Source organism: Tinamus guttatus, unplaced genomic scaffold (genome assembly GCF_059628265.1).
Source record: "Tinamus guttatus ecotype Peru unplaced genomic scaffold, ASM5962826v1 Tinamus_guttatus_pri_ptg000492l, whole genome shotgun sequence".
NCBI lineage: Eukaryota > Metazoa > Chordata > Aves > Tinamiformes > Tinamidae > Tinamus > Tinamus guttatus.
The window spans coordinates 1,856,122-1,881,642 of record NW_028289026.1 but is presented as its reverse complement, the minus strand read 5'-3'; the positions used below and the strand labels follow the sequence as shown (position 1 = coordinate 1,881,642).

General features: G+C 42.1%; 1 protein-coding gene across 1 annotated transcript in view; it reads right to left on the bottom strand.

Annotated features, from left to right (window-relative positions):
- Positions 1–25,521, bottom strand: part of DEPTOR (DEP domain containing MTOR interacting protein) — a 63,664-nt gene that overhangs the window by 13,901 nt on the left and 24,242 nt on the right. The window contains 7 exon segments of the mRNA XM_088533296.1: positions 1,746–1,775; positions 1,777–1,851; positions 2,262–2,332; positions 4,982–5,116; positions 6,709–6,894; positions 17,181–17,359; positions 23,861–23,984. Coding sequence (XP_088389422.1) covers positions 1,746–1,775; positions 1,777–1,851; positions 2,262–2,332; positions 4,982–5,116; positions 6,709–6,894; positions 17,181–17,359; positions 23,861–23,984 — 800 coding nt within the window.

The following is a 25,521-nucleotide window of genomic DNA, read 5'->3' as shown; positions in this document are numbered from 1 at the left end:
CTCTTCTTCAAATTCTTGCCCTTTTCATCATAGCCAACTTTCCTTGTTAAGAGTTCCTTTGGTGTAGTACTCAGGGCAACACCAGCAGACAAAGGCCTCTTACACCAGGCCAGGCCTTTCTTTCCACTAGAAGTAGCTTTGCCTAATATCTTGTTTTCAAAATGCCCATCTCCCAGCTTCTCCACCGGGGAAGATTAATTTTTGATGAGCTGTCATTGTAAAACATAACATACATTCCCTTAGATTGGCCAGATTGAAGAGATCTGTAAACAGATGGATTAAATGACATAGATTTAAAAAAATAAAATACTGCATGACAATTTGCATACCTATTGCCATGGGAACACCTCAACACAAAACTTATTTTTGAAGGAAATTGACAGATCATCACTAGAGGCTAAAGGCATTCAGCATTTTTGAAAATGGAAAAGCAATTTTGCTGTCTACATAGGGACTCCTCTAATATACTGGCCACAATATTTTATGTGCAGTTTTGCTCTGAAAAGGGATTTTATGTGAAAGTAGCACCTTTGGAAATAATGAGATCTGTCCTTCATACAAATTCAAGCAATATACCCCAATTTTAGGAGCTAAGATACCGTGTGGAGTCTTTATACACTCTTACGTCATGAATGATTTGAGTAAATTTGTGTAACCCCGTTGGGGAACATGAGTACACTGACAGCACAAATGGAAAACCCAAGGACATAATTTTATATAAAAGCTGCTTCAGAAGCAACAAACCCAGCTTAATCCAAGTGTCTTGGTGTACCACTGCAGGGCTGTGAAACCAAAAGTAAAAACACAGCAAAATGCCACAGTCTTCAGCTCTCAGCTGCCCAGCTCACAAGTGAAATCTCTACGATTACACATATGACAACACAGTGCTATTTTTACACGTCAAGTTTCAGAATAGATCTACTGTATTGCTAGCTGCAATAAAGAGTAAAAGATGCTTAAAGTACTAAACTTGTGATTTTAGGATTCAGAATATTCACACAAATGCATTCATTATTATTAAATTAAGATCTTCAAGTTTTAGGAAGAAATACTGCTTGGAAAAGATACTATTCATAAGCAAAACTGTAAAATTATACATATGTATTATATAAAATATATGCAAAATTCCAGGTTCCTCAGGAATGAGGTCATCTGCCAGCAGGCCATGTAGGATATACACAGGACCTGATCTAGAGCTGCAGGCAAGTCAGTGAGCTCTACATAAACCTTCCCAGGGAATTTATAATTATTTATTCTTAAATCATGCATAAAAGTAACTCTTTATGAAAGTTCAGCAGTGCATAACTTCTTCTTCCCAAAACTTATGTCCTGAACCTTAAGCACTTTGCAGGGACCAGGATATGCTGGCTTCATTCTGGAACAGCCATGGCTTATTTTGTGTCTTCATATATAAAGTACTGAAGCTACAGAGCAACAACCCAACAAGTTGCAAAACAGAGAGGAAGGTGGTTAGAAATTGTGCAGAGCGGGAAAGAGGTTAAAAATGATAAAAACAAAGAAAAACATATGGAAAGAGTGAGAAAGCAACTTGGGGAAAAAAAAGATACACACGAGAAAAATGATTTAAAGTATCTCAAGAACAGAAGAAAAAAAATGACAGGAGGACAAAAGGTGACTGAACTTGCTGCTCAGAAACGCCTGCGACAGAGGGAAGGAGCTTTGACAGCAAAGAGCACAAGCACATGTTGGTGCCCGCGCGCGGGGCCGTGTCCCTGCTCCCCTACCTTCATGCCCGCGGCAGCGGCAGGGCCCGCTCGGATCCACGGCCTGGATGTGGCAGGGCTTGCTGCCCCGCACCACGAAGCCCCAGCCCACGGCGTCGCCGACGATCTGCAAGGAGGACAGTGGCAGGAGGAAGGCAGCAACGGAACGAATTCTTCCCTTTGGCGTAGAAAGGCTTTTGCCTTTGACAAACTTCTTTTCAGTGACCTGTGAGGCTGTAAACTCACTGCTTGCAGCAACTAGGTTCAAAACGGGCTTTTCAGAAAGACTTTCGTTTTGAATATGAATCAAAATTTCTGACTCACCAGAGACTAGAAATAATACACATACAAGGAAATAGGGTAGATCATTATGCTTGAAGCTTAAGTGAGTTTGTCTAATATGTATATTACTGGATTTGTGTAATTTTACATTCCATTTAAGTCAGCAGTACAGTATCCCACCACAAAATGTCTGTTTGGACTATCTTATGCAAATCACCCAATATATAAAAATAAAGAAAAATACTGGAAACGTACTGTGAAAGTTTTTCTCACATATGGGGCTCCAGGCATCAGGAGCTCATCAGCAGTCACTGGTCTCTTCAATACTGCGAAGACACAGAAATAAAAGTTCAGTATAATCATTTCTCCAGATTTTTTTTCATAAAAACTCCACTAAATTAGGATGTTGGGGTCCAATGCCTTTTTGATCTTACTTGAGTTCTCACAGACTGACTTAAAAGTAGCACAAGAACCAAGAAAATTAGAGTGGACTGGACTTTTACATGAAAAGAAATAGCAGTCAGTGCCGTATGTGTGATTCCCCATTGCCCTGCTACGTTGCCCCGTAGTTTTTCTCTGAGACAAGTTAAAGTTCTGCCAAATCAAACCAATACTGTCCTGCATTCATTTTTTATCTGTCTGTAAATGCTTTCGCAGAACGGAGGGCCAAGGAGAAGTACGTGGTGTTTATTGCATTTGCTTGCTTCATCTTTAAAATTGTAAGTGCTTTTCTTTTTTAGAAGCAAATACTTTGGATGATGTCTGACTTTTAAGCCACAGGTGGAAGATAAAATTTCTCACAGATGGTATTCTAAGATGGTTTTGAATTTCTTAATGACATTCATGGGAGCTGGAAGAATTCTAGAATACAAATCAATATTTTTTACCCATTGGATTTTGACAAACTGTTATTAAGCCAAAGTAATACTTTGCAGAGCATACCTGTTCTTAATGATTATACTCATTCACCAAATCAGAAGCAGATTAATCATCCACACAGGACTCCCTTGCATGCCACTCTTCATTATAGCTTCAGAAATTTGTTGCTGTTGTGCAGTTTTCTACGTGACTGGTCAAGTCATGACCTGTTTTTCCTGAAGTGTTTGTGTGCAATAGAACACATCTGACAGTATATCCCTATCTTGTGTTTTTTCACATACTGTACAGCTAAATGTTCTGGTTCCAGAAACCAGGTAACTATTTACTGAAAATGCTTTAAAGCCCAGCAGAAGAGTAAAAGTTCTCCCATAACATTCACATCTGACAGTCCTACATTAACTTGTGCAAGATGGTGTGTCAAACGGTAGCCTGCACTGCTGTGAATTGTACAATTCGTAAAAACAAGCCCTTATCCTCTTCAAAATGTAAGTCTATTTAAGCTATTCAGAGTCTGAAGAGTAATCCTGAGGGAGTATTTGTAGGAAAAGGGAAAGAAAAAGGAAGAAGGAAAAGGGAAAAGGGAGAGGGAGAGGGAAAGGGAAAAGTAAAATGAAGAAGAAAAAGAAAAAGGAGAAAAAGGAAAAGGAAAGGGAAAAGAAAAAAAAAAAGGAAAAATTTGGGCAAGGGCAACATCAGACTATTTTTTCTCATCCAGTGCTGTATAATCATCTGCACTAAAATAAACTTGGTCGCTTCTGGGTGACACCTCATGCACAATCAATCAAGGCCATAAATGAATGGAATAGTAGGCATGCTTAAGATAATAGCAATATTTATGGACAACACACAAATGCTCCTTTATCTGTCACAGGAACTTTTCCAGGGTAGAGTTAATGATGTACTGGGGCCAAAGTGCTTTCCATACAAACTCTATCAGAGAGTGTCTGGGAAGATGACCTGAGAGTTATCCTTCCAAAACCTGACACTGTAGCGCTTGGCAAACAGAGGCAGGCAGAGAGAGCCGGACGCAGCCCAGCCCCTCGCCCGGAGCGTGTCGCGTCCAGCCGGCCGGGCAGCATTCCCCAGGCGGGACAGCAGCTCCGCTGCCCGGGTTATGGATCTAGCCACGCCGTCACACCACGGCTCTCAAATGCTCTAGACCTTCCCTCTAAAGCCGAACGAGAGGGATGGGTATGTGCTAACAACATAAAGAAAGGAAGGGAGCCAGCGTCTCTCTTTCTGGTAGCCATTCTGGAAAGCTAAGTACATGGCCGTGTCCCTGCCACTGGCCAAAAGCAGCACCGAGCCTCTCTCTGTCCCCCAGCAGTCCTGCGAACACCCCATACAAGATCATTGTGTTTGAAAATATAAGGACCACAAAGAGCAGGACTTAATTTGCTTAGAAATTCGGGGCTGTTTCTGAGGAAAATAAAGTGGCTGAAACAATATTTATCCTAGTTTGTTTTCTCCTTCATAGATGTACTGTCAGAAGTAATTTTAACAAAACCGTGTAAAAACAAGTGTGTTTAACATTCCGGTGCAGGATAGGAAATCCTTTCAAAAGGAAGATAAGTTTCAATACAACTTCTATGTTCCTTACAGACTTTTAAAGACTGAACAAACTAAAATGTTAGAATTGCCCCTGACAGGCTCAAACAATGCTTCCTCTTTTCTTAGATGCTGCTATTTGAGTTGTGCTACTTCTTAGCCACTCCAGTGGCCACTGGATAGTTAAAGTCTCCTCTGACTTACACAGAAGGAATGTCTCCAGGAGGAGATTTGAATCTGTTCGGTGCTTGGCAATGAACAGGCAAATGTGGGTCTCTGACTGCATGTCCTCCTATGAGATAAAACCGCAGTTATGGCCTTGATGCAGAGATTACTGGAGGCAAGTCTCTGGTTTGTGTTTGGCAAGACATCAGGCGAGATGATCAAACAGTCCCCTCTGGCCTTAAAAAAATCCATGACTCTGTGAATTTTTAATATATCCTTGAAATGATAAATTTCTAGGCAGTGCTAGGAATCCTTCGCATCACCTTCTCCTCAAGCAGAGGTCTGTGCCCTGTCTCCTGTGCATTGCCAGTGAAGGTACCTACCGGATTTGGGGTTGCACAGGACTGGGGGGCTGCTGCTGAGCGTTGGGCTGCTGCTGAAGTACCCGCTGCTGCCGCAGCTACTCATGCTGCTCCTCCTCACCGCCGACACGATCTTTATCTCCTTGGTGGGACTCACTACAAGCAGACGGAAAACAGAAATAGGGATTTCCCTGGTTTCTTTAAAATAGCAACAGTAAACCAAGCTCTCACTGGTAATACCAGAGATGGGTTAGCATGTTCCCTGCAGTGAGAAGAGTCCCTGCACGACAATGCTAGTACTGCAGCTCACCCCACAGCTCCACTGCTCTCATTATGCTTGATATCTTCTAGGAGATATTTCCAGATATGGAAATAAGTTTTTCCTTCTGCTTCCTTTCCATTTATTCTTTCAGTTCTTGCTGCCCCTCATGTTGGCTCTTCTTCAAACACAACACTGAGTATATGGCAAATTACTCGGAGCCTGGGGGGGATTCTATTCAGTTCTGTTTGTTTATTGACACTGCTTTTTGCTTGGGAGAACCCACACAACCAAAATATCATTGGTACAGGAACAGAAACACCATAGATGATTAGATAAGTCAACTGGATGGGCAGCCCCAAAGAACTGAGTAAGATACATAGAATCATAGAATCCTTAAGGTTGGAAGGGACCTTTAGGGATCATCTAGGGATCATCCAAACCCCCTGCACACGCAGGGTCACCTAGAGCACGTGGCACAGGACCGCGTCCAAGCGGGTTTTGAAGATCTCCAGAGGAGACTCCACAACCTCTCTGGGCAGCCTGTTCCAGTGCTCTGTCACCCTCACTGTTAAAAATTTTTTCCTTAAGTTCTTGTGGAACTTCTGGTGCTTCAGTTTGTGGCCATTCCCTCTAGTTCTGTCGATGGCCACCACTGAAAAGAGGCCAGCACCATCCTCTGCACTGCCTCCCTTGAGGTACTTATAGACACTGACCAGATCCCCTCTCAGCCTTCTCTTCTCCAGGCTGAACAGGCCCAGCTCTCTCAGCCTCTCCTCATAGGGCAGATGTTCCAGGCCCCTGATCATCCTCATAGCCCTGCGCTGGACTCTCTCCAGCAGCTCCACATCCCTCTTGTAGCTGGGGGGACAGAACTGGACACAATACTCCAGATGCGGCCTCACCAGGGCTGAGTAGAGGGGCAGGATCACCTCCCTCGACCTGCTGGAGACGCTCTTCTTAATGCACCCCAGGATCCCATTGGCCTTCTTGGCCACCAGGGCACACTGCTGTCTCATGGTCAGCTTGTCGTCCACCATGACACCCAGGTCCCTCTCCGCAGAGCTGCTCTCCAGAAGGTCAGTCCCCAGCCTGTACTGGTGCCTGGGGTTATTCCTCCCCAGGTACAGGACCTTGCACTTGGCCTTGTTGAATTGCATGAGGTTTTTCACTGCCCCGTTGTCCAGTCTGTCCAGGTCCCTCTGGATGGCAGCGCAGCCCTCTGGGGTATCAGCTACCAGTTTGGTATCACCAGAAAACTTGCTGAGGGAGCACTCTGTGCCTTCATCCAGGTCATTGATGAATAAATTGAACAGGACTGGGCCGAGGACTGGCCCCCGGAGGACATTGCTAACTACAGGCCTCAGCATGATAGACTGTGCTGCTTCCTGTAGGTAAACACTGAAAACCTTTGCAAGATAAGGATGCTAAGGGGCACTTAGCATCACAAGGAGTCACTCTTCAAACATTAAAACAGCCAAGGAGTCACCTGAGAGAAAACTGGTGTGTTTTCTGTTGTCATGGTTCTGCTTGCGGAGGCAAAAGGGGCTGTCATGACTTTCTGGCATCAAGCGAGATCTCTCTGTGAGCAGCTCCATTAATCGCCGCCGCCGGCGGAAATTCATTCTGCATTGGTAGAGCAAGTTGCTGTCCATAAAATGGTGCTTGTTGGACACTGGAAATGGAAAAAGAAATGGATAGAAACTCAATGCCCAGTAGGATGGGAATCAAGGAATACAGATATGTGCAATGTATGCATGGCACATATTCCTGTAAGAAATGTCAGAGTTCTCCACTCCCCTCCTTACATACAGAAAAAGGAGGAACATAAGGGCAGCTTCAGTATAGGTATGTCCTTCTCTCCTTTGATAACAAAGTAAGAACTTCAGTTACCATCGCTGAGGGGTACCTTTTACGATACCTTGGATTTCTGTTTGTTTAATGACACAACACCTGTTTTTGCCATCATGAGTTTGAAATCCCATATTTTCCTCTGACAGGTTAAAAACTAGTCCATCCCCTTGCACGGTCCTGATGAACATTTGATGTTTCTGGTCAATACAGACCACATTCATCTCCCTGCATCATTTTGTAAATTCATCAGTTGAGGGCAAGCCCTGAAAACCTGATAGCACTAATTGACTAACTCATTCAGAGGTATGGGACAGCGAAAAATAAAGACCTGTGTATTTCCTCTGTCTCACTCACTGCAGACACCATGTCCCAGACACTTCCTGCATTCCACTTCCTCTCCTTTGTACGGATACGCAAGGTTTGGGAACAGGCCAAAAATCATTTGGTATGTAACAAACAGAAGCCTTAATTACAAGCTGTTTTGATGCTGAAAGCAAATCCCAAGCTGCTGGTGTCAGAGCACTAGCTGCATCTGCAGAGAGCAGCGTCACCGCAGTGTCTGCTGCCTCTTGGTAGCAATGAAAATGCAGCAGCTGGACTGAGCTCTATGGCAGCTCCCCAAGGCACTCTGACTCCTTCAGGGCTCGATCCCAGGAAAGCCATCTGGAATGCTTCCTGCATTAGCACTGTGGGATCTTAAACTGCTGCAGTAGATGTTATGTCTGGACCGTCTGTGTGTCTTAGCTCTTCTGGTCATGTTCCACAGAAGAGATTCCCATAGTTGATCTCTTTAATGAAGGATCTAGATTCTGGATTTATCTAGTTTACAAATTGCATTATTCTGGTGCTGGATCATAAGAACTGTTGAGCTACACATACCCAGAGCCATAAAACAGAAACAAGAGCACAGATGCATAGACAGAGGTCAGCCAAGCCTTGGCTCAGTCACTTGGCCCCAGCCTCCTACTGCAGACTCCGGACTTCTCCCTTTACCGGATCCAAAAGCGGGAGAGCCCAGGGGCTGCAGCATGCCCAGGGCTTGGCACCCTGGTTCCTGCCTGCTCTGCCTCCCTTTGCAGCCCTCAGCACCCCTTTTCACACTCACCCCTTCTTCATTCTCTCCATCCAACTCAGTTCTCACTGGCACCCTTCTGCCTTGTATATGTAAGAGCTTTGTGAAAAATGCTGTATGTAGACGTGCACCTCCAGGATGTCATCTGAAGGAGCTGAAGGGATAACCTCCAAGTGGTTAAAAAGCTGGAATGAGCCAGCCAATAAACAAGACCCCAGTCCTAGCCGGACTTATTATCCAGAGCCCAGCCCTGGATAATCATATAGAAACTGCCACTCGGGTCAGACCATAAATTCCTCTCTCAAAGAAGCCTGTCTCCCAAAGTCGCATCCTGGAGACCTTTGGGGAAAAGTCTTTCCCTTTCCTGTGACACAGGTGGCACCGGCATGAGCATGCTGCTGTACATCCAAATGACATTACTTATTACATACTTCAGCTTGATTCTTCCCTCTCTGAAAGCCATAACAAGCTGCAGAAGCTGCAGAGAAGAGCAAGGAGGATGATCAGATACATGAAAATTCTGTGGCTTTTCTGTGATGAACGAGTAAGAAGATCATGATTCTCCAGGCAGAGGAAGAGGCATGGGCCATAGGATAGGGTTTATATAGTCAGAAATAACTTACAGATGATAAATTCAGGAAATAGTTGTCATCAATCAAAACTAATCAAAACAATTCAAATCAAGTAAAAAGTAAGTGTAATAAAGTAAGGGACTCCTTGCTGCAGCATGCTGATAGCAATTTACATAGGTACAAAAAGCAAATGAAGAAATATATGTAAGAAAAAACCCTCATGGACTAATAACAAAATGAAGATGCTGTTCTTATCTTGTGGACTCCTGGAGGCTCAGGTTGCTGGAAGCTGTCTAGGTAGGCTGGGGACACATGAGGACAAACTTGCCCGTTTCATACCTTTCCCTAGGCACACGTCCCTGCTTGTCTGGGGCTCTGCCAGAGACAGGACACTGTATATGTGAACAGAGCTTTGGTTCTGGGGACACGAGGGGCAATCAGGAGCTTTCCAAACCACATGTGCCTGTGATGAGCAGGCTCCAGAGTCCTGCAGTTTTATGGTATTTTGCAGGGTGCTCCACAGTGGTGGTTTTGCTCCTCTTTCAGAAACACCACCTCTTACAAGAGGAGCAGCAAGGTCCTGCCAATCCAGCCAGACTGCTGTGTTTCAAGTGCTGTCTAATCAACAAACCTCTCCCACCCGGCTGCGCAGGTTGCCAGGCTCCACTTCAGTGCTGCAGAAGTGCCAGCACCGCTGGGCTTCACTTCACTTCATTTCCATGCCAAACCCATCGATTCCTCAAACCAGCATCCTCCTCGGGCCAAATGCCTTTTCCAAACCAAAATCCAGCACTGCAAGCAGCGTCCTAGTCTGTCTGATACCCTGATCGTGGCAGGGAGGAAACAGGAGAGACACCCACGGAGGGATTTGCTGTCTGAGGCAAGGTTAATACAGAGGTAATCACACTCATTTTCAGACCTCTGACAAAGTAGCTAAAAGTACTCCAGCACTATCCTACCACAGCTTTAGAATAATCTGATGCAAATACAGAAAATTTCCTTAGGGTTCCCTAAACCTTAGAGAGACAAACTCTACTTATCCAACACGCTACTGGAATTCATAACCCAAACTTAATGAAAGAGGTCCCCACAAATACTCACTTGCCAACAGAACTTTTGTTACTAAATGTTATCTATGTCAGAAATATTGCTGTTGCTTCCAATTCAATTTAAACATCCTTGCACTACAGTTCTGCTTGAGTAAAAATATTTTGTTGTTCGTGTAATTAACAGCAGTGCTCTGATAGTCTTAAGAAATTAAAATAATCAATATGTGAGAGCATGTTTGTATGTTATTTACACAATGATTCCATCTTGCTCGATCATCAAGCCTTGCATAGAAACACAAAATGTAGTTTGTAACCAAAATGCTGGTGTCAAGTAGTGTTAGTATAGACCTTTGAGTGCTCATTGATCTTCACAGTATAATTCCCATTTTCTCCTGACAGCTCACACTTCATGTCACAGCATTAGAACAACAGCTTGAGCAAATAAGTTATTCATAGCACCATGTAACTTTATGCATATTCCTTGACTAAAAAGTTATGCTTCTGTACGTTTAAGGAGAGGCTCAAGAAACCAAGGTTCAAAGACCAAAGTTAAACAGGATTATTGGGCTCAAACTGCCTCCTTGTACAGCTAGCATTAAACAAAACACCTAACCAAAAATTATAAGCGTGCCTCACAGGGCAGATTTACGAGAACCATCAGCTTGCTGAGATATGCAGCATTTGGACTGACATGTGCACCTTGTGACTCTGTGGATGTTACCTGCAGCGTTGTGTGAACCTGGGATTTCCAGGACGCGGGTCAGAAGGGGCATGTTGAGGAGGGGAGGCAGCTGCCGATGCAGATTGTCCTCTGCAGCGCTCCTCAGATGCCATGGCTGAGTGTAGGATTAAGCAGTTGTGTCCCTGGGGAAACCAGCTGGAGTAAATCCCACACGGGACATGTGGGGCATGGAGTCTCATCCCACACATGTGTCCCCTCAAGGGAGGTTACTCGAATAGGGACCGGCTTAGCTGCACCTGAAGGAGCAACTGTGCTTCCTAACACAATTTATCCTGACACAATTTGTCCTGACACACAGTCCCAGCATCTGCATGGGGCTCACGCAGCCTTTCCTTGTTTCACAAGCAGCCGCATGTGAAGCAGAGAGAAAAATATTAGCTGATTGCACAGGACTGAGGAGGATTTAGGAAGTACAAGAGCCTATTTTAATGGGCTCTCACCATCACATCCCTGCACGTGTGTGGCTGCTCAAGCAACCTGCAAGGCCGGGGAAAGAAACGCAAAGTGGGTCCCTCGGCCTGATTCCCAGCGCTGTGCGAGCTCCGCTCTGGCCCTTGCTCCTCTGCGTGCCTACGGTGAGGAGGCTGCAGAGAAACCCACTGCTCAGCCGGCGTCTCTAGCTCCTGGCTCGCCGGCCGTGTGAAGACGGTCCTGCTTTCTCATATGCATTCCCAGGATTTTAAGGCATTCCCTGGATCTGTGTTTGATGCTCTGCTCTGGACTAACCCCATCCTATGAAACCGGGGAGCAGACCTTGCCACTGAAATGTGAAATCTCAGAGCTTCTCCAGCTCATTTAACATAAGCAACAAGTCACGAATGTGTCCGACAAGTGATGATCATAGGAGCAGAAGTAAAGCTGCAATGTAATCAGAGATCCCTGTTTTCTGAGCTGTTTCCATGAAATGTGATATATTGGAGCAGTGCAAGAAAAGTCCAGACAACTTTTACGTTGCCTTTAAAAGATGAGGATTACAACGCATGGGTTCTAAAAGCTCCTTGCTAATGAAATACATTGAGCATCCCCCTCTTAATAACGCGGTTATGCTATGCCCAGGGCATTAGTGCTTTATTTTAGCTACCTTAAAATATGTAAGATGATAAATGTTTCCATTTATTTTTTGTCTTTCCAGTAGGTCTGCATCCTATTTGCAGTCTCTTTCCCAAGACACTTTATTACTCATTTTAGCAGTCCCTTCCGCTTGCACAGGACTTCTCAAGTTCACAGAATGAAGCCAACTGCTTTTCTTTGCCTCCAAATAAAGGATGGAAAGTACCGAGGCTGTGGGCAAGGGAGGCAGAAGATGAAAAGGCCCATCTGGGAATCTTTTTCATGTTGCAGCTGTTAAAAACTGAAACCCATTCTCTGTCAGAAAAGTAGATTTCGGTATTTAACTTGAAAAGAAGTCTTCATATGCTATTTATGTAACACATCGATGTGCATGGCTCTTTCAAAACAAACAAACACATTCTTGCTGCAAGGAAGAATAGTGCAATGAAAAGCTCCTGTCATAGGAAGTTAAAAGACTGTACAGCCATGTGCAAAGTTCTTATTCTCTTACCTTCCTACTATAGCAAAATCATGAAAATCTGGCAGAGATAGTGCTTTTTTTTTTTTTCATTTGATTACTAAATACACAAAGTATATTGCAGATTTACCATAAATGACTGAACTGCAGTAGGTAAGGTTACTGCCCCTATAAGTCTGGCAACTCCGGGGAAGAGCTGCCACAGAATAAACAAGAAGAACAGAGTTGCCATGCAGCTGCGATGCTTAAATTTAAAGACTAGCTAAAAGTCTGCATTGTACTGAGAAAAATCAAGCCATTACCTGCAAATGAGCGATCACAGTTTAAAAAATCTGTGTGTTAACTTAGGAAGGGAAAACCTACGATACAGACCCATTTAAGTCAGGGACTTATGGGATGGTTCAATGGCATGTAAAAATTGAGCTGCAGTTGATATTTCCAAGAAAATAAAAAGGGATTCCAAAAAGAGAACTTAAGTCAAAGAAGAAGTGCATATTTCACAGATACGGCAATATTTCACTCAAGAACTAAGAAAAGTAAACATAGCAACACAAGTTATAATTTACAGAAATTTTAGATGACAGAAGGGAAGTTTTTCAACAAAAGCAAGAGAAATAATATATTTTTATATATACTTATGTAAGCATATTTCATCTACTTACACAACTAGAGTGAACCTTCAACTGCATCTTGCATCTTGGAATGAAAACTGAATGCTGTGTTCATTTTGTTAAAGGAAAATTTGCTGTACAAAGGTAGAAGTTAAATATTTTAAGACATCTTAGCAGAGACATTGAGATAGCATAGGTCAATATTTACTGTTCTCACTAAGAAGTCACTCAGAAGTGTTTGTTTTCTTCTCTGAAAGCAATTTACTGCTATAAGGTTAACTCTTAGCATGAGGCACCCGCTTCTGGGATGAGCCAGCAGGACATGCACCCGCACCTCAGACTGAGAGGAGTGAAGTTCAATTAGCTCAATTAAACTATTCGGAAAATTAGTTAGTTTCTAGTTAGTTCCTGGAAAAGAGGAACTGCTAAAGAGACAGAATGTGATTTGGCACAAAGTGCTGCTGCTCGGGCACGCGCTTCTTGCAGACGAGATCTGCAGAGCAGCGTAGGCTCATGGCACCCACACTGGACAGGCAGGGAAGTGTTAAGTATTTACAACCTGCAAAATATTAAAAAGGATTTCAGAATGTGCTGGTTTTAGTTGCTGCCACAGAGCAAGTGCAAATGCTCGCCTTGCCAAGTTCAGGTGCTATCCTAAGAGGGGATAAGTTCCTCTTACCAGTATTAACCAGACTTAAAAATGGAAAGTGTTTATTGCTTGAGATTCTGGACCTTAAACCTGTCTGTGACACAGGCACACGTTTCTTCATGCCCTCCCTGTCCACACGCAGCAGGATCTCAGAGGATGTCAGGACTTAGTCTATCATGTCAGAGGTTGAGACTAGAGGTGCAACAGGTGCCATAACCAGCAATTATAAGCCAGAAAATAATGCACAAAAGAGCCCTGTGGATGCTCTTCTTCCTCCTGGACATCTCAGGGGCTCTGCTTCCAGCCAAGAAAGGGCTATGACTATGTGTGGGTGCTCACACACTCCTCGGCCTCCCCTTGCGTTGGGCTGAGATACCCTCGTGTTGGCAGAGAACTGTGCTCGCTTGTTATTTCTCGCTACACGTGAATTTTGAGCACAGGAATCGCAGAATCACAGAACACTTAGGGTTACAAGGGACCTCTAGAGATCATCTAGTCCAACCCTGCCCTGCTCCAGCAGGGACACCTAGAGCACAGGGCACAGGGTGGCATCCAGGCGGGTTTGGAAGATCTCCAGAAAAGGAGACTCCACAACCTCTCTGGGCAGCCTGTTCCAGGGCTCTGTCACCCTCACAGGAAAGAAACTGCCCCACTATTTCCAAAAGAAGAAATGGGAAAGTTCTAGTCTTCACAAGGAAATTCTTATGTGTAAATATTACAAAGCTCTACATACCTCATCTTCCTGGAAATGAGCTTTCATACGGCTGTAAAATGTGCTCTTTTTGCCCTTGCTTACTGAATCTGCATGTTCACGGTTATAATTTCTTCACATAGTCTTTGCTCCCATATTCTGGGGAACGTAATTAGTGTTGACAAATGCAAAATAGCTACAGGCAATTGCAGTGCCAACACAAGCCTTCACGAACAGTGCACGCTACTCTGCTACCTGTAATTTTTTGACTCTGTAGTACCCAAGGGGATCAGTCCACAAAGAAGGACATATGGCTTCTATTTGTAAAAACAGTGGCTTGTGCATTATGATTTGCATGCGCCAGTGCAATTTTTGGATGGAGCAATTCAAAAGCCTTAATCGCATTTCATCATTTCCATGTATGGCAGAGGAAACCTGTAAATTTATATATGCTCAAAGAGATCAGAAGGATTGTTTTTTGAATGGAAACATTTGATGTTTTTGCAGTATTCATATAATTCCTCTTAGACCAATGTTTTCCTTTTTAAGATTAGTTTCACTGCATGTTTCCTGTGTGAAACCCGTTTTGTGTCTGACCAATCAAAGTGAAGATGAATGGGACAGGAAATTGCTTTAAATACAGTACCTCAGAGGCAAAATACAACTTTTCAGAGTTATTGAAATGAAAGTTGTTATCACCAGAAATAAACTGCACAATTCAGTTAAGGCCAAAAAATTATTATTGACATTGGCAACTCGATACAACTATTCCTATTACTTTCTAGTGCCTCAGATAAAGTCGTAAGTGAGAATTAGTCAGAATAGTAGGGCAAGATTTATTTTATTCCATGTTGTGTATATCAAAGAATACTAGTCAAAAGATCACCCTTAGAGCAGGGCAATGTTTTACTCTCTACCCCCATTCAGCTGAGAGTCCTTCTGCTGGTTCTGCCAACAAGGGTGCCGGTTAGTGTCTAGCAGCATTTTGCTACTGCTTGTGACATACATGACAAAGGGGACATAGAAGATGAAACAAATTTACTGTTCTAAGGGGTATAAAAATACCATTTTTATTTTGGCAACTGGCCCATGAGATGTTGACAAGGCGAACGCCACTCTTGGCATTTTTCATTTCCTACCTACAGTTCTGTGCTGGGAGCTCTCCCTTCCAGCTCCCCTATTGAAGGAAGCTCATGCTCAATGAACCTACAAAGTGTACAGATAACATTCCCCTGTTAAAAGTGAATGCCACAGCAGCTCTGTGTTACCTCAGCTTGTATGTTCAGTTAATAACTCCTAACATTGCCTGGATAAAATTTTTCAAAGGAAGCCACAGGAGAGTGAATTCCCTGTTCTGAAGTGTACACAAAGCATGGCCACTGATAAGGTCAAATTTCAAGGACATTACTCAGTTTTATTTTGATTCCAACTTGCCCACCAAGGCAATGTGATATTCCCATTGAGTTTCTCTTGCCTGAGAAGCCTGAGAGCATCTCCAAGGAGAGAAGTCCTTGAGTCTTTCCAACAGAGCGCTTCCCACGCCACAGCAGGCCTGGCAAGGCACAAAACTGTGCAGAACTGGCCAGGCCAAACACATGGGTGTGAGGAGTCAGCACTGCACCAGGGATCCCACCAGAAACCCCGCTTGATGGGGGCAAAATGATCTCCCTGCCCATGCACCCAGCCCATCATGTGCCTTAGCAAATGAGAAAGCTGCTTCTTTGCAATCATGTCACCCGCTGACCTTCCTAGCTCTATAAACATTTCAATAGCAAAAATCCAGCCTGCACCAAATATCAAGGCCTGACTTTAATTTCACGGCAAAAACCATAATAAGAGTGTAAATCTCCCCCCTCTTTTTTTTTCCACCCTTTTTTATTTAAGGAAAGCTTACCTCATCTAATATACAGAAAATGCTTGGGTAAAAATAGGAATGAAATCATTGCTGCTATAAAGAGGGGAGGAATACCTTCCCTGTCCATCAAGATCCAAGCAGTTGGCACTCTATAAATCATAGGAAGCACGAGGGTAATTATAGAACTGGAAGCTGATTGCTGTAAACATTCAGATGTTGCTCCTAGTAACTGGAAGCTACAGATAATGTGAGCATGATTACAACCATGCAGATGTCGGTCATTTATGTCCCCACCATTTCTCTATGCAGTTTATTCCTTAAGATTAAGTTTTCTCACCAAACAGCAGCCTTGATGATCTAGCCCATCTAGCACCATGCGTGTAGCAGCCTTCAATGATGTGAATTGTTTGTGCTCTGTCATAATTAATGTAGATTTGTCAAGGCTCAGATCACTAGAATATGACTGCTTTCCTGTTGTGCATTAAGTAACACGGCTAACAGCTTCTGCTGCTTTGCTCTTTCATCTCCTGGCACCCTCCTCATCACTCTCACAGGCACAACTTCACATTGATTTGGAAAATATGCGGTCCAAGAAATGCAGCTGGCACTGCAAACCAATGATGACAGAAATAAAACGGTCTTTAGAAGCAGGGGTGTTCACTTCTTCAGGCTTGGGGCTGTACAATGAGAACATTGTCTCCTCCACCCTGATGGAGTGAGCTCCTCGGGGAAGTTGCATCTGCCAGGCACATTGTGCTGGACCATGAACAAATGTTAGATTCCTGCCCCAAAGAAATTACACTGCCAGGACAAATATAATGCTTTAGTTGAAGGTGATACCCCCTTTCCTTACTCAGATGTACGAGAACAACTGTGCAACGTAACGGAAAGGGGAAGCCTCTCTACTGATATCACACTATGTCCTGAAAGAGAAGAATATATACAACTTGTCCATTTTATTCTACAGAGAGAATTGAGCTTATTTATAGCTCTAAATCCCACTTGAGCCTTGAAAAGATATTTACCACAGCTGCATTCACTGCTGCAAACACATTCTCCGAGTTAATTACTTACCACATATGCAAAAACATTGATTGTAATCCATATATTACATAGTAATCCCATATACCATCTTTTTTTTACTTCTTTGAGGTAGAATTTTCAGAATGAAGACTAAGTGCTTTTAAAGAAAACACCCTTTTACTAAAGCGAGTCGACCAGACTTGCATCTCAGATTGTTTAGGCCTTGGCCATACTACGACCAGCAGGACCATGCACATGGTGCTGCCTGAAGAAAACGCTACACAAATTGTTGCTTTTGCTACGTGAGCGTCTCACCGTGCTGGATGATGCCGTGCTCCAGGAGCCGGCGGCCGAGCTGCTCCGCTTCCGTCCTCGTCGTGGCCTCTCCCTCCTGCATCAGCCAGTCGATGAACTCCGATGCTACGAAGGTTCGCTCATATTTGACTCCTTCCTCTTCCCTGGCTTGCAGAAGAGTGTTTTCAGAACTCATTAGCCTGGAATGGGGGAGGAAATTCATAGGAAAATGTTTCTTCAGAAAACAACTCCAAATCTAGTCTGGCAAATCTCATTGATATCAAGCAAACAGATAGAAAACTTTCACTGATTTATTAGGTCTTTCCTCAAGCACTTCGTCTAAATTTGGGATGTCAATCAAAGTCAGAAAGATTGCTGCTAACATCTTACTCAAGAATTTTGGTTCATGGATTGGTGATTTTTATCTATATGAAAACAAGTTTTTTTTTTTTGGTTTACATGCTACCCACATTTAGTTACCTGCTGTAAAATTTAATGTATAATCAACTTAGAAACAAAATTAGCTTAAAAGTACAACCTCATGACTAGTGTGTTCAGAAATTCGTAATTAGTTTTTACAGTTAGCAGGACTCTGCCCCTAAGTCGTTTAGACACTTTTGAGAATTCTCCTTATAAGCTTTAAAAGAGCTGCAGAGATATTCTAGAGGAAGAAAAAAAAAGGGTATTTTTGTGGTTTGGGTGATTGACAAATATCTGGCCTCCAAACCAAAGTAATTCAGATGTAATCAACGGGGTTAGACACCTGGATATATTTTGACATCTGAGCCTTGGATGCTGCCTCAGTTTGCTCTGTGTAACACAGGAGCGAGAGCACTTCAGAGAAGCATTCTGAAGGGTCTCTTAAACCTTAGAGGACTTGGCATATATATAACTTAAATATATAGACTAATATAAATTATTCTACATTTGAGTAACCTAAACAAATGAAGCAATATAAAAACAAAAGGAAAAAAGCCTCAGTATTTTGTTAATGCAAAAATAAATGAAAATGAAGAAATCAGAAACACTCCCTTGTAACACAGTACCCAAATTCTGATTAGAGAAGGATCAACATAGGCTCCTTCTTTATTAATTTCATTATTATTCATATTTGTTCATTATAGGCTAATAAGAGGACTAGTTTCTTTTCCTCATGCAAGGTTTCAAGTGCCCTTCCTTCACCAATTACTTTGAAATTAGGGACACAGTTAAACTAAACCATAAAGATTTGGCAAGCTTTTAATTTTTGTCCTTCTAATCATCAATCTAAGAATTAGAATTTCATGTAAAATCATACATACTGATCTTGTTCTTAAACCACCAGCAGTTCTATAATTCATCCATTACGAAGAAATTAAGTTCCTGCCCACAATTTTTGTGCCTTTTGTGTATTTAAGCCATACAGGATGGAAAACTGCAAGATAATCTTCTCCCATATTTTTTTCTGGTCCTTTATGCATCTAGCTAGAAGAGGCAAAAAATTAGATTGGCTCAACTGATTTATATTCCTTTCAAAAATCTAGGCCTTAGCCAGCAAGCAAGCTTATCTGCAAGGTATTGTGGTAGCTGGCACTCGCACTCACTGCAGTGTGAGGTGGAAGCCCAATAAATATACAACACCATCTACTTGGGCAACTTCCACGTTCTGCAGCCAAGCTTTGGAAATGCATGTCTTAAAAAAACAAGAGGAAAGACTAAGCGAACGAGGCCTCCTTAGCCTGGAGAAGAGAAGATTGAGAAGGGATCTGATCAATGTGTAAGGGATATCAACGTGTAATACGTAAAGGGAGAATGCAAAGATGATGGGGCCAAACTCTTCTTGGTGGTGGCCAGTGACAGGACAAGAGGGAATGGGTATAAATTAAAACACAGTAAGTTTCATCTCCATATAAGGAAGAACTTCTTTCCTGTGACAGAGCACTGGAACAGGCTGCCCAGAGAGGCTGTGGAGTCTCCTTCTCTGGAGATCTTCCAAACCCACCTGAATGCCACCCTGTGCCACGTGCTCTAGGTGTCCCTGCTGGAGCAGCAGGTTTGGACTAGATGATCTCCAGAGGTCCCTCCCAACCTCCACCATTCTGTGATTCTGTGAAAATTTTCATTTGAAGTTTCGACGACCATGTTTGATAGCATCTGGCCGTATTATTTCCTCCAAAAGATTTATTCCCTTGACTTCAATAAGGGCTAACCAAGAGCCTTAACTGAGTAGCTCTGACCAGCAGTCAGCAGATCATCAAACCAGTCCTGAGCTGCTCTGCCACAGCTGGAGACCAGGGGCAGATCCAGTGATCTGTTACAAGGAGCTACTGTGTTAGCCAGCACTTCTCAGCTAAGCAAAAATGGAGAAAGTCACAATTAGTCGGAGTCAAGGGTGAGGTCAAAAGCAAGAGTACCACTAGGGACAAGTGCCACCGGGGACAAGACACTGACCCCACAACTCTTCCTCAGTCCTTATGCTTTTTTGCATTTTATTTGCCTGTGTGTGCATGCAAGGCTCAGCTCATCATGCAACACTAACCACATGTAAGAGAGAGCTCTGAAGGACCATCTTTAAATGCGTTTTGTTAACCAGACTTTTCCCCTCCCAGAAAAAAAAATGCATACGTGAGGTTTATATCACCATCTATAGCATGGTTATCCAGAACTGGATACCCAGGTTCATCAAGCACCATATAAAAAATCCTTAGGCTTGTGTTAATTATTCTTTCACAAGTCTGTAATTAATTGACCAGCTTATTGGAGTAGCAGATACAGAGGTCCTTGCAAAAGAGATGTTAATCATTAGAGTTTTACAGAAACACAAAAGGAATCTGGAAAAACATCAAGTGGAAAAACACTCAGGCTGACATTTCACACCCTTCTGCGTGTGCCCAGAATAGAACTGCAAAGGATTTGGACTTGCGAATAAACAGACATGACAAACTGACAGTTTAACAAACCCAGAGACAGGAATCCGTGGACTTGTATTGCTAATGGAAGTAAATCAGTGTAACTCCACTGCTGCCAACGAAACCAAACCAATTTATAACAGACAAAAAACTGTCCTTTCATAGGCCAAAACGGAAAACTGTCTCTATCCCTTCTATTCTCTTCTTAAAAAAAATCAGACCATTCATGTCAAAACATATTATTTTCTAGAACATGTATTATCTTGTTTTAATGGAATGTATTTAATCAAATGCTGAAATTCAAATTATTTTCGAAAGAAAATATTTACCTTGTTTAATCTAAGTAACTGCAGCAGATGATAATAAATTTGAATTAACCACTGATGAGCTGTGTTCAAAGAACACAGACTCAGAATTATCTGAATTATTTCCTGAAATTAAAACCATAAATCCTCACATCTTTCTGTGAGAAATCTGGCTGAAAATCTCGGTTGCTGTCAATGTCATGAGCTGACTTTTAGCTCTTAAATCTGCTTGCACTAGACAGTCCACAAATTGGACTTTAAAAAAAAAAGAAACAGGAAAGGTTTGCCTTAGACCCTTTTAAGATTTGCAATGAGGGATTTATGGAACAGGAAACATGCTTATCTTATATTCATTCTTTGGTCAGTCCTGTACAGTATGAAAATGATACCATCTGTGGTTCTGATATACTACTCAAGAATTCTCATGAGACTTAAAGCTGTAAGAAAGCCACCACCTTTCATCTCTAGTTATAAACTTGAAACTCAAAACATGTTCCTAGAATGGATTACCAGTCTGCATTTATTTGCAGGGAAAACAGGCTGATTTATTTTTTTTCGGTGCGGATGAAGCAAGAATGCAATTATAAACTTTCTAAAAGCACAAGTGCATCCACTGAAGCCCCAGTAGGAGAAGGACATAACATAATGGCACACAGAAGAAGAGGAGCTCTGTGGCCACAAGGAAGGGAGGCGGGAGGGAAAAGGAAGGTCTTCTTCAGCTTAGGGGCAGACCTGATGTTCTTGTGTCCCAGGGAAAGCATCATCTGCCCTAACTGGCTGGCAGACCTCAGGCAGCTTCACATCCTCCTACCTTGTGCTTTCCTCCATCCATTCCATAATCTGCTGATCCTCCTAACACACTCTGCTCATAAATAATCTACTGAAGATAAAAAAATCTGCATGGAATGATGTTTGATAACATGCCCATGATTTTTGGCAAGTACCAACTATACTGGATTCTGAAGGTAACAATTTGACTCTAGCTCAAACGTGACAGGGAAAGGAGAGCAGAGAACAGTATGATACTCATCTCAGACTGGCAAAGCTTCATGAAGATCATCAAGAACTAAAAAGTTTTGATAGAGATTTACAAATATATGCTGGATTCAGATAAATTTCCTTTGGCTTGGCTCTCTTGAAATGAGACCTACAGGACTTTTGATAAACAAGTGGAATATACCAGTAATGACTTCATATCTCTGCATGAATACTGCACATCCTAATAAACTTTTATGTGCCATTTAATTGCTGTAGCCATTTAATTGCTATTTTAAGTATGCTGAGTTAATATTCTATTTCTCAACATTATAAGCAACACACAGCAAATACATTACACATACACATTTCATCACAGAACTTCTTCTGTGCTGGGCTGGCTTTGGGTACTTGGTTTAAAATGAAATGTTGAGAGGGTTGCTAATAGGTGTGCATGGACAAGAGGCATAATGAAATCAGAATGCTCTACCGACTGGATTTGCTACAATAAGTAGGGTGAAACTCAAGGAGCCCAGGTATGCATTCTAATCTCTCAAGAATATAAACTATTTCCAATGAGCCATGGAGAATCTTTACTAGCTTTGACTATCGTAGGTTGCCTTTGAAACGCCTTTGTGATTTATACCATGTTTAGCATTCAGGGCTAGGTTTAAAAGTTTCTGGTTTAAAAGCCTTTACATATGCCAGCCACGAGCATTCACCTTATGAAGATGCAGTTATATCCACATATAGGTGCTCCTTTTGGCATTAACTCCTTTCCCTAGATGGAAATGATCTATACTGTTGTAAACATTTTTAGTAGTATACTGTAAGATAAACAGGACTCCAGGGCTTGTTTTGGGGATGTTTCTCTGTGCTGAAACATTAGGATCGAAGTAGATATCCTGGCACAATAGCATTTATCCTACTGTGGCTCCTTCCAGGCATGGGCCTGTTACCTACACCAGCAAAAACTGACTTTGCCCACATAAGCTACAGGCAACACAGAAGGTTTGCAGCTGTAGACGTGCCAACTGACTGTTCACAGCACAGGCCAGGCCTGCAGGCACCGCGTGTTGACAGAGTCTAAAGGAACAAATGTTTTACTCTGTTAGGCCTAGGGCAGTTTTGAAATTCAGTTGCTCTTCCCCACTGAATAGGGTGAAGGACTTTTCCAGTAAGTGTATTTTCTTGCATTTTAACCAATTTAGTTTTACCGAAAATACTCACAGCCGCTGAGTCTCAGGAAATTTTACCCAATTTTACCTGTAACAGAGTTTCACTGAAATATACACAGTCTACACAGGTCTTTCCACCGGTCTCCCAGTCTTTGTACAAGTAGGTTCTTTACTCATCACACATGAGTACGAAAACATCTTGTAAAATGACACTACTAGCAAAGGGTATTTCTGTTTCAAGATGATCATGAAGATCATCACGGTGGGTTTGGCAGTTTTCCCCAGGTCTGCCAGTTTTCCAAGTCTGCCCTTTTGTGCAGGAAAAGCCCACAGGACTGACCGTGCTCTGGGAAGCTGGAAAGCCCTGGGACACCTGAGCAACTGAGAGACTGTAGAGGAGGGGCTTTCGGCTTTTAGCCTTCTGCTTGACATCTTTTCTGTGCAATTACTAATTTTTGCTTTATTCTAGGAGAAAAACAAAATTAATCCAGCCATACAACACTATGTCTGCCATGGTGGTTGTAGACTTTCTGCTCTAAGAGAGCATGAGCGTATGCTTCATTACGTCAAGAATAAAACTGCAAGCTCTTTGGAAAACAGCACATCACACCTTTCGCATTGGTTTGTGGTATATGCCAACACATTTACCTTCTTCTCCATTCTCTGCATGCACTCTCTGCATTTACTCCGCCTGAAAGTACCACGTTACATCCCTACATACTGAATAAAAATGTTATTAATTACAGATTTGTGAGTATATTTAAACTGCCTAGATTTTTGACAGAAATAAACCTGTGGGATATTCAGTATGCCAGCATAATCATCTATTTAAAATCTTACTAGATGTTCTTAGTTGTTCTTTTTTTTTTCCAGATACTTCTAACATAATCTTTCTGATTCGGAAGCTCTGCAGACTGCAAGAGTGAAGATTATTTTCACTTATTATTGAAAATCATATATACTGATTGAAGCCACAGATATTGTGTCTCAACAGACATGTAGTCACTTGTTCAGTACATTTTGACATACTAAAGTTTTAGGTTTAGTGATTACAATTTTAGATGGAAAATCTTCTGCTAATAATCACTTTTACTGGTAGAGGACAAGGGCTTAAATGTACACTGGCTTCTCTTACAGGATAGGTTCACAAGACAGAACAGAAGAAAATGCAATTTCATTTTGAAGAAAATGCTACAAGTCAACATTATAGAACAGCAAAAGGCAAATAGGAAAGAAAATGAAGGGTTAGAAAATAAATTATGTGCTTACAAGATTATGTAATTATAAGATTATCAACTCTCATTTGCTCCTATGGTACTATTATCAACATGTTATGGATACGAAATGCAACCTACTTTTCATACAGTCGCTGTCCTCTCATGAACACCTTCACCTCGTTATCCAGTGGAAACGTCCCATCATCCTTTCTAAAGCGGTAGAAGAGTTTGGCATCCTTGAATTCTTTATGCTCATCACAAACTGAAATATAAAATTGAAAAAAAAAGCATCACAGTGATGTTAAAGAGTTGATAATCCATTTAGCACGTGCTGCTGCCAAACTTCAGTATGTTTGGGGTCTAACCCCCTACATTTCTTAGCACATAACTCTACTATGTTCTAATAAAGGATGAGAGATTGAAGATAACTTCTCGAAAACAACATTTATGTTTGATGGAGACAGATAACTCAGCTGCTTCAGTAAGCATTGCAGCAAACATAAACAGTAAAAAAACAAGATTTGTTATACACCTGGAAAGTCTTTTGATGGAAAGATGTGGCTCGTCTGTTGAAAGTCGAGTGGGATGCTCAGTAATTACAGGAATGAGCAACTTCTTGATGCTACTTGCATCAGCTAAGTAGTGCTGTAGGAAACCTGAGACTTGCTGTAGAAACAGTTAAAAACAAAGCCTTTTACCCCATAAATTGTCCCAATTGCTCTGCCATGGGGCTAGCAAATGGAAGGTACAACAGGAGTATCTGAGAAATGCTACATAGGGATTTATAAGAGATGGAGGATGCCTAAAAATGCCAGAACAGAGAACAAAGCCTCAGCAAGGGCATATTTGAAGGCAGACGACATCCCATCCAAGCCACTTTCAGCAGAGCTGGCAGCCCACGTGTGGCCTCCCCTTCTGCACCACGGGTACTCGTGGGCAAGTGTCACTGCCACTGTCACTTGTCACTGCAGCTGAAAGAGGACTCTGAGCACCTTGCAGAACCTGACTGAACCTATTGGAATTTGCCCTACGTCAATGTATGCCTGACAAATAATTTTACTATCTTTGAGTGCTATACATGAAAATTCTCAAAAACACCAAGTCTATATGGTTACGTATTATATGCATACACATATCTATACAATTTGTATGGAAGGGGCAGTGTGCAATTGGCTTCTGAGGTGGAAAATAAATGAAGGTTGTTAAAGTTTTAAACAGGTATTCAGCAATAAAACATCTATTGCTCAATTAAATTAAGTCACTCAGGAATCCATGTAACCAGTGACATTTTCTCAACAGAGGATTAAGCAGTCAGATTTGAATACTCTGTAATTACTTTATTCTTTAACTATCTACTGAGATTCCCAGTTTCCATAACAACCCAGAATTTTAATCTAATAGCCAAGCAGAAGCTGAAGAAGTGGCACTCATTAGCATGTGCATTTTCTTCCTTTAATTAAGGTGTTGTTAATGCATTGCTGATAGCAGCAGTATTGATGCACATACAGTGACCTCTGTATAAAGTCAACATCCGTCAGTTAGTAAAATTACTCTATTTTCTATTAAAAAAGAAACATAAGCTAAAATTTGTGATACCACAGGCTTGAAATAAAGGAATTGATCTTCTTTGCTTCTGTGCTTTCATGCTTTTCCATGTACCAAAAGGCAACTAACTGCTATCACTGTTTTGGCAGTCTCCTTTTCATAAGTGCAAATTGCTATTCAGGAAGCTGAATGGAAGAGGGCTCAAAGAGACAGCAAGTTTAGGAGAAAATTAATCAGGGCACAGTTTGACAACT